The 15,079-nt window shown below is 42.7% G+C and overlaps 1 protein-coding gene across 2 annotated transcripts in view; it reads right to left on the bottom strand.

Annotated features, from left to right (window-relative positions):
* Window positions 1–202: 202 nt before the first annotated feature.
* Window positions 203–15,079, bottom strand: part of DBNL (drebrin like) — an 83,829-nt gene continuing 68,952 nt past the window's right edge. For both annotated transcript variants that reach the window (XM_033949076.1, XM_033949077.1), the window contains 3 exons: window positions 11,166–11,263; window positions 7,724–7,829; window positions 203–1,398 (listed from right to left, as the gene is read on the bottom strand). In XM_033949076.1, coding sequence (XP_033804967.1) covers window positions 1,259–1,398; window positions 7,724–7,829; window positions 11,166–11,263 — 344 coding nt within the window. In that variant the 3' untranslated portion in view covers window positions 203–1,258. The remainder of the gene's footprint in view (window positions 1,399–7,723; window positions 7,830–11,165; window positions 11,264–15,079) is intronic.

Raw genomic sequence — 15,079 nt, forward strand, 5'->3', positions numbered from 1 at the left:
GATTATTTTCTTGTGAACTACACAGTTGGTACTGGCTTTGGAACTGGTCTCTGCAACAATGCTGGGCTTTGAATACCTCTTTGAAATTGTGAAATCTGGCAACTGGATACATTACTTCTACTGCAAATGCTGTAAGTATACCTCACTGGAGATTCAGTGGGACAATTTCTTCAGACCCTTGCTGTCTGTTAATCTCATTGTAGGTCTGGGATTGCTAGTTCTACTCTCCATCTTGAGACACCCAGGATTCTTAGGGTTAGAGTTTTTAAAAACAATTTGGTCACAATAGAGAAAGCATCATCTAGACTGCCTAGCCACAAAGATTCAACACCCTGTGCTTCCCGAACCACCACCAAATATTTGGTAAGAGAATGCAAAGGGAAGATGTGCAACATTGTCCTTAACTTAATAATGTACATTGCTGAAACTTGGAAGAAACTTTCCTGCATATTTTGGCCAGCCTGTGCATTCTGCAAAACATGATATAATCTTTCAGAACTTAGTTATTCATAGGAAACAATCCAATGTACAGAAATATACATAATCAAATCAGCCTCTCTAGGAATTATTTAAAATTTCCACAGACTTTGATTTTAAACTCAGCCATTCAAAGCTAAATTTGCCCACAAGACCTAGAACAGCATTTTAAGATATCTGAATCAGGAATTTAAACGCCTAAGTCAGGTTGTCTGAAGTTTCACTGATATTTTAGGACAGGATCTGCTGACAATAGAGCCCGTTCTAAAATACATTTATTTATTTTAAAAATGTGAAATGGATGGCCATGTGCCAGTTATGTCCAGCATGAACATCTATTTTAGGAATATAAACATCACTGTGGCAGCATATAGACAACTATATTGTGAAATGTCAATATAGATGTCTATGCTGCCCCAAAAAAAAAATCAAGTCAAGTTAGCTATTTTAGAAACATGACTGATTATGTCTCCTGCAAGCTATCACCTAGGCCATCATCCTTTGCCAGTTTCGATTTAAAGGGAGACACCAACCACTGGGGAATGAAGAAGGTGACCTCCCGTACTCCTCAATAGCAGCACTCTTTGAGCACTGGCAGCTTTAAAGTGATGCTCAATTTGCAGAAAAGCTCCTAATGGAAATTTACTTTTTTTTTTTTTTTTTACCCACCATGCTCTATGCTGGTAAATTCTATTATCGATCACATTTGATAAAAGTATATATTTTTTTCTTGCTGCTTTTGCCATAGATCTGCTCCTGGCAGAAGTGGTGGTGATGAGGGTCACTGGATCAGCTCTACATAGTTTGCGGGGAACATTCCGAAGTGTCCATCAGGGCCAAATCCACGCCACCAGCCTTCATCAATCATCTCAATGCCAGAGATGATGTTATCAGGGTCGAAGGAGATCTCTGTATCATCCGCTTTGGTAGGGGTGGAGACAGTAGGGTAAGAATGAGTATGACAATGAAGTCTTGAATTTAACTAAATCTTTCCTCTGAAATGTGTTATCTATAAACATGACTGTGGATTCTCCTAAAGTTTGACATTTCCCTTACAAGTTGCTTCTGAAAATCCTTAACATGTTTCCTGGCTGATAAAAAAAACCCCATTGTTTATGCTGCATCTATAAAACTTAGTTTGCAACTCGTAGCTTGTCTTAATTCTGGTAGCCACTCCCCACTCCTTTTCCAGTCAAGGGTCTCCTGCCCCCCAACCAAGATACAAATCAGACTCTAGTCTTACACAACTCAGCTTGTCACAGAGTTCCCAAGGAGAAGAGACCCGATTACCCAGGAAGGGCAAACAAATGGACAAAGACAAAAAGGTTTCATGTTCACACTTAATTATTGCTTATAGAATATCAACCACAGTGTTCAGGAGGTGTTCTTTCTATACACTATTTCATGAGACAGTGAGCAGATATCATGAAACTAAGGAGTTATCATCAGAAAGTAACCTCATAATATTGGTTACATAAAGGACACATCCTGAGCTTGGCAGTCCATTTTTTTTTGTGCAGTATCCATGTCAGAAGAACAGAGTTTTTAAAACTGTATGAAAGCAGAAAGGAGCTGTTTTTCAGTACATTTTCTGGGTGCTGGAGGCATTAAGGCCCAAGTTCTCTAACAAGCACTGTTGTCAGCAGCTGCCTTAAAAGCAGCCACCGATCGCATGTCAATCACGTGACAGTGCCATGAATCATGAATCTCCTCTGTAAGCGCTTTAGGCCGTCTAACACCACTTCTGGCATCAGCCACGCCCACATTGGCATTGGGTAGCCTAAAGTGTCTAAGGAGGCGAGAATCCAGAGCTGATTTTTTAGGTGCCTTGAAACAGTTAAAAACATTGTTTAAATGGCTTTTTTTTTTCTCAGCTTGGGCACCTAGGGGGCTCATAATAATTAAAAAAAAAAAAAAAATGTTCAAAAAGTGGCCTAAGTCGATACTTGGATGATCAAAAAGACAGATCCAAGTACCGATAATCAAACCTGGTTTTAGTATCTAAAACCAGCTTAGGCCTTTACCCTGCCTCTGAACACTTAGAGCTAAAAGGGACATTTTTGGAGGAGTGGAAAGGGTGGGAGATGGGCCGACCTAGACTTAGTCATCTGACAGCCATAACCAAAAAGGTTTGACGTTCGCCAGACGGAACTTATACATTTTGACTTAGGCTAAGTCAAAACAAGTATAAGTTCCTAATTGGGCTGCTGAGCTGATTGCGGCAGGTAACCTGTAACAATCGGCACCAGTAACAATCGCAGCAGGAGAGATACGTTAGAAGCTAACGTATCAGCTATATGACTGGCTTAAGTGCTTGTGCTGGCCCCATTACATAGGGACAGCCTCTGCAACACATATGTTTAAGGTTTAACAGTTTTTATTGGTAACCATAGATTTACAATACACACTATGGGCTCCTTTTACGAAGGTGCGCTAGGGCCTTAACACGCAGACTAGGTAGATTTTCGGCTAGTGCGCACTAATCCGGTGCGTGCAATAAAACCGCTAGCACACCTTCGTAAAAGGAGCCCTATATGCAGTTGATCTACTCGGTCATTCGTTTTTATACCATAATATAATTCCTTAAATGCCATCTTAAACTTTATAGTAACACTATTCCAAATTTGGAGGTCATCCGGCAAGATAAACTAAAATACTCTAGAATCTCATTTATGCAATAAACTAAACAAGGAACTGCATTAACTTGAATCTTATCTTCATTTCTGTCAGTACATTATAAGTATTGTAATCACATCAATGGGTAACTCGCCCATCACATGTTCAAATTAGTTCCCCCTCCCCCCCACTCCTAGAGATCCTGAAAGAGGTTATGTTCTTAAAAAATAGTGACTTGAAGCATATATGTTTAATGTTTTATGTTTGGATATTTGAATGAACTGGGACCCTGTATTTTTGTGCTCCTCAATGATTAGCCTTTATAGACACCTGTGCTGTTTTTAGTGACTGAGCTTGTGGTGATTGGAGAGATTGGAGAAACTGGGTCTCTTTTCCCTGGAGAAGAGGAGACTTAGAGGGGATATGATAGAGACTTACAAGATCATGAAGGGCATAGAGAGAGTGGAGAGGGACAGATTCTTCAAACTTTCAAAAAATAAAAGAACAAGAGGGCATTCGGAAAAGTTAAAAGGGGACAGATTCAAAACGAATGTTAGGAAGTTTTTTTTTACCCAACGTGTGGTGGACACCTGGAATGCGCTTCCAGAGGACGTAATAGGGCAGAGTACAGTACTGGGGTTTAAGAAAGGATTGGACAATTTCCTGCTGGAAAAGGGGATAGAGGGGTATAGATAGAGGATTACTGCACAGGTCCTGGACCTGTTGGGCCGCCGCGTGAGCGGATTGCTGGGCACGATGGACCTCAGGTCTGACCCAGCGGAGGCATTGCTTATGTTCTTACTAGTGTTTAAGCCCGTTACATTAACGGGTGCTAGAGTAGATGTCTGTCTATCTTTTTTTTTTCTTTTTCTCTCTCTCTCCGTGTACGCTGTCTGTCATTCTTTCTGTCTGTGTCTCTCCCTGGCCCTCTGTCTGTCTTTCTTTCTGTCTCTGTCTCCCTGGCCCCCTGCCTGCCTGTATTTCTCTGTTGTGCCATGCCTGCCTGACTCTCTGTGACCCCTTTCCTATGTCCTTAGTGTCCCATCTTATGTCCTTAGTGACCTCAGTGCCTCCTTCCTATGTCCTTAGTGCCCCCAGTGCCTCCTTCCTGTCATTAGTGTCCCATCCTATGTCCTCAGTGCCTCCTTCCTATGTCCTTAGTGCCCCTTCCTATGTCCTTAGTGCCCTCAGTGCCTCCTATGTCCTCAGTGCCCCCAGTGCCACCTTCCTATGTCCTTAGTGTCCTATCCTATGCCCCTAGTGCCTCCTTCCTGTCCTTAGTGTCCCATCCTATGTCCTTAGTGCCTTCAGTGCCTCCTTCCTATGTCCTTAGTGTCCTATCCTATGCCCCTAGTGCCTCCTTCCTGTCCTTAGTGTCCCATCCTATGTCCTTAGTGCCTTCAGTGCCTCCTTCCTATGTCCCTAGTGCCCCTTCCTATGTCCTTAGTGCCCTCAGTGCTTCCTTCCTATACCCTTAGTGCCCTCAGTTCCACCTATGTCCTTAGTGCCCCCAGTGCCACCTTCCTATGTCCTAAGTGCCTCCTAAGTCTTTAGTGCCCTCAGTGTCCCCCCACCCCCAAAGCCAGCCAGCCTGCCTGCCTGCCTCCCTCCCTCCCCCCCTGTACAGTAGAACCTATCATTTTTCTAACCTTCCCTCCCATTTCCCTGTGCAGTAGAACCCTTGAAAGCAGTATGTTTCCATCTCCCCCCCGCCACTACCGCCGAAGTGCAGCCGACCTCACTTACCCTCCCATCCGACCCTCCCACCGTGAGGCGACCAGAAACCTCCCGGCTCAAGCTGCGGCCGCAGCACTCTAAACACGCTGCTTCGCGGCCTTCTACTGCCCGCGATTCCCTCTGCCGCGTCACCGGCAGAGCAAATCAGGGCAGTAGAAGGCCGCGAAGCAGCATGTTTAGAGTGCTGCGGCCGCTGCTAGTCAAGAGATTTGTCGGGACCTTGGGAAGGGAAGAGAAGGGGGGCGGCCAGACCGCGTTTGGATGGGAGGCTCAACGGGGGATTGGATGCGCCGGGGAGGGGGGGGCGAAGACGACGACACTGGAAAGGCTCTGGACCTGAGCTGGGAGGAAGACCGGCGTTTGCTGAGGCTGCGGCTGCCTGGAGACTGTGTTCAGCTGCCCAGGAACCCCATTGGCCTGCACTGGACACTCCAAAGAGGGGAGCAGAAGGAACGGCGGTGGCGACAGCGGTTTCTTTCACAGTGAGTGAGGGGGGGAAGCTCCAGAGTGTTCCCTGCTGCTGCATTCTAAAATAGAATCCGGCCACGGATCACACACCACAGCAGCAGGGAACATGAAACCCTAAGTGCGCATGTGGCGCTTAGAGTTTTATTATATAGGATGATGCTTGCCTCTGGGCATGATGGGAGGAGCACAATTCCCCCTCCCTCCACCTATCACCGAAAAAAAAGCTGAAAGACATAACATCTAACAGGGCTGACCCTTAGCTTTACAACATATCCAAGTGCTCAAATACTCCACATTGAGGCGGCATCCCAGCTGCTTTATTTCCCTTTGGTCTTATTCAGCTATACATTTAATTCTTAATTTTCATTCTCCATTTTGATTTTTATTGTTTATGTACATCATAAAGCACATTCTTGTTTGTTTGAATTTAGCACGAGGCGATTATGCCTCTTAGTGATGTAATTACGTCCCATGACATCAAACCGCTGCTCCTTGATCTGCCGAAAGAACATGGGCATTTCCACGCTGCAGCACCATTTTTCATTTGAGTTTCTATTGCCTTTTGGCTAAGTTTGCTCTCCTCTTCACTTCTACCAGTTCAGTGCTACCGCTCCTGAGGAAGGAGTGATCCTCCAAAACGGAGCCCTGTAGAGTTTCAGTATCGTAGCAAGAACTATGGACTGAATGTGTCTCATTGGACACCTCCACGTTTGCAAGGATAAGTACCTGCTTCTTTAACTATATGAACTGTTTTGATTCTTGATCTTTGGATATCAAACGAAGAAATTTGGAAGTTGAATCTCAAATAGATTTTTGAACTCAGTAGCATTTACATGCACAATAGTATATTAGAGAGATGAATGGTGATTTATTTTTCAATTTTTGATTTTGGTTGCTTGATTTTGCACTTATTCACTATAAAATATTGGGTCCAGGGATGTTTCACATTTGAATAACCCATTTGGGTTAATACAACTCTCAATCCGATGTTACAGGCTGGGCCTCATAATCGACTTGTAAAAACTGAGGACCCATCACACAAAAAATTTAACTTATAAACTTAATCAAATTCTTTATTTATTTATTTCATCTCCAGCAATCTCTCAATATACTATATTATTCAGGAAGAATTTTTCATATTATTATTTCCCTATTAAACAAAGGAGGCATAGTGTTTTTACTGTATGTTGGTGACTGATATTTGGAACTGTGAGAACTATTATGCCTACTGATATCACTTCTAATCTAATCTAGTCTTCAGTTTATATACCGGGTCATCTCTCATTGGAGCTCGACTCGGTTTACAAATAGTCAAGAGACCAGAATATACATAAAATAAGGAGAAGTAAAGATAGTAGAAATTAATTTAGTCTATCATAAAAGTAAATCTTGCAATGTTAACGATTAGTAGGTTCTGCAGGTAAACTATTTAGGTTTTCCGAAACAATTGCAATTGATCTATCGTTCTAATAGAACCAGGAATTCCATTCCAAATCTCAACCAACTTGAAAGTCGGTCCAGAGGAAGGCTACTAAAATGGTCGGTGGTCTTTATCATAAGACATATGGGGACAGACTTGAAAGACTTCAATATGTATACTTTGGAGGAAAGGAGGGAGGGGGGAGATATAAAGATGTTTAAATATGTACGTGGCATAAATGTGCATGAGACGAGTCTCGTTTGAAAGGAAATACTAGAATGTGAGGGCATAGGATGAAATTAAGAGGTGACAGGCTCAGGAGTAATCTAAGCAAATGCTGTTTTATAAAAAGTTTCAAGTTTATTTCATATTTGATAAAGTCGCTTTTTTCAAAGGTTACAAAGCGATGTACAATAAATAAGGGGGACATACAATATAGGAATAGACGTGTGCACTTCATGGGGAAATCAGGGAAGAACTACAATTTGATATAGGAAAGAGAACAAATAAGGATAGAACAATAGGAATTATATTATATTAGATCAGTGTTTGCCTACTTCAATTGGGAATGTCAACTCAGTTTAAGGGCCTCACTAATCAGTTAAAAGGGTGGTAGATGCATGGAATAGTCTTCTGGTAGAGGTGGTGGAGACAAAGACTGTCAGAATTCAAGAAAGAGGGGGACAGGCACATGGGATTTCTTATGGAGAGGAGGAGATAGTGGATGCTGGGGATGGGCAGACTGGATGGGCCATTTGGCCTTTATCTGCCATCATGTTTCTGTTTCTAATAGAAGACATCCTCCATACAGCTACAGGTATACCTCTAAGGATATGCTTGAATAGAAGGTCAAGCAGAGACCTTAAGAACCCTGTTAAGCTAGTATTCTATAAAAAGGAGGGAAGACACCTACAGTCTGTCCCAGAATAGGCTCTTACCAGGTGCCTTATTACAGACTTACCCTTTTAATGTTTACTTTTTGTAAAATGTATGATAGGAACCTACCTGCTTGATAGTCGTATAGCGCCCGTGCACAGAGTCCCTTGTCTGCTTGATCCTGATTCTGATGCAAATCTGAGGTGATTTCATAGGTGGCTTCAGGATGCTGCATCTTTAAGGAAAAAGAGAATAGAAAAAAAGGAAAAAAAACAAAAGGGAGAGGACAAAGCAGGGATGGAGGAGAGGGGAACATAGCAAGAGAATTAGCACAAAGAAAGGGAGAAAAGGCAGAGGGAAATAAAAGAGAAATGTTGTCAAAGAGGGAAAAAGGTGACAATGAGAAAAAAAAAAGCCCATGAGTAGGAGACAGGCAGAGGCCAGACACAGAGAAGAAAGAAAAAAAAAATACAACTTATTAATCCAGGTCTGGCAACAAAGGCTTGACATTCAGTTTGCTAGGGACAGGACAGTGTGCCAGGGTGAAAAGGGATAAGGGCTTGTTGCACTAAAGTCAGTCAGTAATACCGACTGGATCACTGTTGGCTGATTCTCTGATTGATTCTGGCCGAGCGATCGATGCACTACCAAGTCTGCATGCAAACAATCTGCACAGTAAACTATTTGACACATGCGCAGAGCCTTAACAGCAGTGACATGGGAACCAGCCTCCTGTCACTGCTCTTAGGGCCTTTTTTTTTTTTATGGCACAGATGTTGTGTGTTACACATGCACAATCTGCCCCATTGAAAAAAACCCCAAAAACAGGCAGACCTGTCGGTAAACTAGACCAATCCGATAAATAAAATCCCTGTTTTGTTTTATTGCATAGCCAAGCGATGTTGTGCATCAATCACTTGGCTACTTTGCATGGGTTTTTAACTAATTTGCATGGCCAGATCAGAAAATGGGCGATCGAGGGGAAAAATCCACGGTGCATTGTTTTGTGCATCGGGTCAGTAAAAGCGATCATCGCTAAAACTGTGAAAACAGGTTTAGCGACGATCACCGACTTTAATGCATCTAGCCTTAAGGCCTTTTTTCCACTACTGCATAAGTAAGGATAGAGAAGGGGCTGGGTTTCTTCAGTATATTTTGGGAAGCAGGGGGTGTGGAGAGATCTTTCCCTTGATAATCCACTTACTACAAATTCTGTACCGATGTTAAATCTCTGTTTCTAAGAGGACCAATGCTTCAATCTCCAGTATAGAGACAAGAGCAGAAATGTAACTCCAATATGCTTTTTCTGTCCAATAAATCGGGGCTCACAGACATATATTAATGCACACAATATACAAAAACTCACACACACTCTTATATTCCTCCTAGCATGACTGTATAAAATGAAGGTAAACCACAGCTTCCTACCACCAACCCCAACCCCTGCCCAAGTCTTCCTTCCCTTGCAGAGAAAGAAGGAAGAAAAGGGATTTGGGATTTAGCTCACACCTTTTTCCGTTGTAGCTCTAGTAAGTTACATTCAGATACAGGAGGTATTTTCCTGTCCCTAGAGAGATACCTAACCCCCAACCTTCTCTGTGACTGATCCTTCTTGGGCAAACAGACGTTCCTGTCCCCAGTCCCCCATCCCCCGTACAGAGAGAAAACAAGCTCAGCTTCTGCACTATGTTTCTGCAGATGACATTCAGTAAATGTCAGTAATGGATGATAGTTAACTGGATTATCTATACTGGTTAATTGCTTGCTTGAAGAATATTCTGTCTTGGTTTCAGGAGAATAAAATGAAGGTGAGTTTGACGATGGGTGAAAAGGTTTATTGTTCCCCATCACTGTCTCCTTCTGGGGCTATTATTATTCTTTCATAACCAACATTAGTTGGAAAGAATTAGGGTTGAGAATGTCTGTTTGTTTGTCCATCTAGGAGCAAAATAATTCTCTGAAAATTTAACAGAATGGGATGAAACCTGGCAACAAGGAAAACAAATCAGCAAAATGACACAAGCTAAAATATGGATCAAATTGGACTGGGGGTTTCAGAGACAGTATAAGCCTCCCCCTCCTCGCTGCCCCCAATAACGGCCCAATGTATTTCAGCTTCTACAGCCAAAAATAATTAATGGACTGAAATGAAAACTTGCCATGTAGAAAAAATAATATTAAAAACACAGCAAGCTTGGAAAATGATTCCAGAGAAAAGAACTCCCCAAAAATATGGCCCAATGCATTTCTATGGGAATTTGAGTTAGGGAACTCAACTTTTCAAACTGCCTTCCCCTCTCATCTCCTCTCTTGATCAAAGACAGACACACAAACATGTACACCCCTCTCTATACAGGCATAGACACACACCCATATGCAGAGGGGTTGGAAAGAATTCCATGAGCCATGCTGCACATGCTTTTTCCACCTGTTCCCCGTTGTAATACTGTACACTCTTTAGGATATTTGCTTGTGTTTTGGATGCTCAGATTTCAGCCGGTGTTTTCCTTGTCACCTATGTGCTTATTTGCCTATTCAAGATCTTGTATCAGTCACTTATTCTCTAGTGTTGGCCAAATTGGACTACTGTAACTCTTATATTAAGCATCAGTTGGCTTATTTACAGATCACCCAGAATATCACAGTGATGATCTTGATTGGAGCTGCAGTAAGGGATCATGCATCAACTTCAAGTTCAAAGACATACAGTTCAATATACTGTATCTTGTTTTAAAAGCTATGCATGGTTTTGCTCGATTATCTTTCTTCAGTGTTCCCAGATTATGTTCCTGATAGGCAAATACATCCCTCTCAATAAGGTTTTTTGGTTGTACTGCTATTATCTGTCATTCATCTGCAAACTAAGGGTATTCTGCTTTTATTTGCAGAGTCCCCTATCTCTAGAATTGTTTACCAGCTGCTTTTAGGGAAGAATTATAGTGATGAAGCTACTAATAGTAGATTTTAAAAAACTGGAGAAAATATTTCTTCGCTCAACGGGTAATTAAAATCTGGAATTTGTTGCCAGAGAATGTGGTTAGCTTAGGAGGTTCGGATAATTTCTTAAAAGAGAAGTCCACAAACCATTGTTAAGATGGCTTGGGGAAATCAACTGCTTATTCCTAGGATAAGCAGCATAAAATCTGGTTTTCTTCTTGGGATCTTGCCATATACTTGTAACCTAGGTTGGCCACTGTTGGAAACAGGATACTGGGCTTGATGGACCTTTAGTCTGTTCCAGTATGGCAACTCTTATGTTCTTATAGATCTTTTAGGAAGGGCTTGAAAACATTACTCTTTTCTATTTTTAATGTATTATTATTTGTACTATATTTCATGTATTATTCTACTGATTGTACTTCACTCCAGGATTCCTGTGAATATCAAGCACATCATTAAAATTAAATACTAATTTCCTGCCCTTTTAGATCCTACTTCTTCTTGTGCAAGACAGCTCTATTCCCAGGAGTCACTCTTCTTTTCCCTGCAAAAAGAGCTTCCCACCCTCTAAATGCCCAGACATCCTTATTCTCAGTCCCCACAGCCTTTCCTCATGCACACAGATACCTACCCCCATGGTGTCCTCATAGATATCAGGATAGTCAGGTGTCACCTCATACAAATTCTCTTCTTGGGGCTTACTATGGATAGGCTGACTGGGTTGTGCATCTGGAGAGTGGAGAAGCAGGGACAAGTAGAAGGAAAAAAGGGGGGTACATTAACCAGAGCTTAGCATACAAATAAATAATATCAGCAACCTTGTTGGACACCAACATGAAAGTATAAGCCGAAGTGATAGCACAGAAATGAGAGAAACCACATTCAGATAACAGCAGAACCACCACAAACCTTCTACATTAGTGGTTCCCAAACCTGTCCTGGGGGACCCCCAGCCAGTCAGGTTTTCAAGACATCCCTAATGAATATGCATGAGAGAGATTTGTATATAATGGAAGTGACAGGTATGCAAATCTCTCTCATGCATATTCATTAGGGATATCTTGAAAACCTGACTGGCTGGGGGTCCCCCAGGACAGGTTTGAGAACCACTATTCTACATTAATCTGATCTAATCTAATTCTTAGTCTTATACACCGAATCATCGCCTAAAAATAGGAGCTCGATTTGATTTACATACTGTATTTTTTGTTCCATAAGACACACTTTTTCCCCCCCAAAAAAGTGGGTGAAAATAAGGGTGCGTCTTATGGAGTGAATCCCTCCCCTCCCCCGGTACCTTTTTTTTTTTTTTTTTTAACTTCTGTTGGTCCAGTGCTGTATTGGCAGGAGCTTTCCACACGCCTGCCCTTCCCTTGCAAGAACTGATGGCAGCCATTCAGGGAGCGGTGCGGGACCAGGCAAGAATGCGAAAAGGTCACGCCTGCCTTGTGCGCTGCTCTGCTGGAAGAGAGGACAGCCGTCCAGCGAGGGAGGGGCAAAACCGCAGAAAGCTCCTGCCGATACAGCGCTGGACCAACGAACGTAAAAAAAGGTATTGGGGGCTGCCTACCACTAGACCTGCCTGGGTGGTGGGGGGTGGGCTGCCTACCACTAGACCTACCTTGTCCCGACCTACCACTAGACCACCAGATGGGGGATAAGGTACAGAGCAGGGCAGTGGGCAGAATTAATTTTCCTTGGGTTTTCCTCCTCTATAGGGGGGTGCGTCTTATAGAACAAAAAATACGGTAATTATATCACAAAATCTTGAGAGGTAAAAAAAAACACCTCAATGATGAAAACGAGAAAGAGAACTACCGAGGTAGGAAAAAATAATCACACTGTGCTCTAAAGAGATGGTTAATGGGAAAATACATTCATTCAAGTACTGTTGAAAACTCATCCAGTGAGTTCAATGGCACATCCCACCCAATACCCTCTTCAGTACCTGCAGATGCTAGTGCTGGATGATTTCAGTTTGCATTTGGAAAATCTTAAGGATCTCCACATACCTGCCATAAAGGCTATTCAGGATTTGGGATTAATGTAGCTGAACTTTGCATTAACCCATTAGAAGGATATCTTGACCTAATTTTATCATCACTGGATCAGGAAGGTAAAAGTTTAGTATCTTCTTTTTCCATAACTCCACGAATCTGATCCAATCATTCCTTATTAAAATCTAACATTGACAAAGGAGGCTTACTTCCTCAGCTAGAAGTATTTAAGAATCAAAAAGCAAACTGTCATTAATGAGGCCAAATTCAATACAACAGAAAACAAAATCATGTACTCTAGATCAGTGTTCTTCAACTTTTTTACACCTATGGACCGGCGGAAATAAAATAATTATTTTGTGGACCGGCAAACTACTAAGACTGAAATTAAAAAACCCATCTTTGCCCCATCCCCACAGCTCGGTTCCCATCCAGTCCCTGTGAACTAAACTAAACTAAACTAAACCTTGGGTTTATATACCACACCATCTCCGTAGACGCAGAGCTCTGCACGGTTTACAGGAAATAGGATGAGAGAGGAACTCCAGTGGAGGGTTTAAGGATTAGGTGTAAAAGGGTGAGGATGGGTGGGAGAGGCCTAAGAGGGGGGGAAGTGTTACAGTTTTGAGAATAGCCAGGTTTTTAGGTGTTTACGGAAAAGTTGGAGGGAGCTTGAGGTTCGGAGCGGGGAGGTAAGGTTATTCCAGAGCTCAGTGATTCTAAAGGGGAGGGATGACCCAAGTTTGCCTACATGAGAAATACCTTTTGTGGAAGGGAAGGATAGTTTAAGAGTTTGGGAGGATCTGGAGGAGGTAGGAGTTGAGGAGTTCCAGAATAGAGGGATAACGGCAGGAAGGATGCCATGTAGGATCTTGAAGGCTAGGCACGCACATTTGAAGTGGATCCTGGGGATTACTGGGAGCCAATGAAGCTTAGACAGGAGTGGCGAGACGTGATCAAATTTGCTTTTCGCGAAAATAAGCTTAGCCGCGGCGTTCTGAATCCACTGAAGTCTATGGAGGCTTTTCTTGGTTAGGCTGAGGTAGATAGAATTGCAATAGTCCAATCTGGAAAGGATGATGGATTGTACTAGGACTGCAAAGTGTTTTTGATGAAAATAGGGTCTGACTTTCCTTAGCATGTGAAGGCTGAAGAAGCATTTTTTTTTCCAAGGATTGGAGATGGTCGTTGAAGGATAGAGAAGAGTCCAAGGTGACACCCAGAACTTTGCTTGAAAACTCAAGCTGTAGTGAGGAGCCGGAGGACAATGGGATGGAGGAGGGTAAATGGTCTAATTTTGGGCCGAGCCAAAGGAGTTTTGTTTTGAACTCAGTCCCTGTCTCCATCCCTTGTACAGATAGTGAGGAAAGAAAGAGAGAGAGATCCATGGTGCAACTCTCCCACTCCCTCTACTGCCATATCCAACATTTTTCCCTCTTTCATCCCCCGGATCATGTGCAGCATTTTTCAATATTGCCCACCAGTCCCATGCCTAACCTTTCTCCTTCTATCACCCCTCTCCAGCACCATGCCACATCTCTCCCTCCATCACTATGTCCAACATTCCCCCCTTGCATCCCTTTCAATCTGTCCCTCTGTTCCCTCTCCACCACCATATCCAATATTTCTCCCTCTCATCCTTCTCTTCCCCATGTATAATAATAATAATAATTTTATTCTTATATACCGCCATACCTAGCGAGTTCTAGGCGGTTTACATCAGTTAGATTAGGATCTGCGTTGACAGCAGATTTACAGCAATTTATCAGCTATATAACAAATTTAACCGAACTTTATAGAGGAGGGAGGGAGATTGGGGGAGGTCGGGAAAAGAGGAGCTATCGTGGAGGAGGGTAAGAGCAGGGGGCGAATTAGGGGGTCGAAGAGTAATGAAAAATGGGGGTTCCTTAGGGGTCATGTTCACTAAAAAGGTAAGTTTTAAGTGATTTTCTGAAGCCGAGGTAAGTGGGGGCCTCGAGTATCATTTGGGCAAGCCATGAGTTCAGCTTGGCTGCTTGGAAGGCGAAGGTTTTGTCTAGGAATCTTTTGAGGTGACAAAGTTTTAGCGAGGGGAAGGCAAACAGCTGAATTCTACGGGATTTCTTGTTTGAGTAGTACCGGTTAAAATGAGGATTAATGTAACTTGGAGAAGAACCATTTACCGATTTGTAGCAGAAGCAAGCGAATTTAAAAATAACTCTAGATTCGAAAGGCAGCCAGTGAAGTTGGTGGGAAAAGGGGGAGACATGTTCCCATTTCTTTAGGCCGAAGATGAGACGCACGGCGGTATTTTGGATTATTTTTAGTCTCCTAGTAGTTTTCTTCGTGGTGTTAAGGTAAATGATGTTGCAGTAGTCAAGAATGCTGAGGATGGAAGATTGTAGGTGGAAAGAAGGGTCGTCGAAGTATTTTTTTATGGTGCGTAGCTTCCAGAGAACGGAGAAGCTTTTCCTGACCGTGAGGTCAGTGTGGTTTTCTAAGGATAAGTTTTTGTCGAGTGTGACTCCCAGAATTTTTAGGGTGGGTTCGAGGGGGTAAGTTGTTCCTT

Source organism: Geotrypetes seraphini, chromosome 6 (assembly GCF_902459505.1).
Source record: "Geotrypetes seraphini chromosome 6, aGeoSer1.1, whole genome shotgun sequence".
NCBI classification, from domain to species: domain Eukaryota; kingdom Metazoa; phylum Chordata; class Amphibia; order Gymnophiona; family Dermophiidae; genus Geotrypetes; species Geotrypetes seraphini.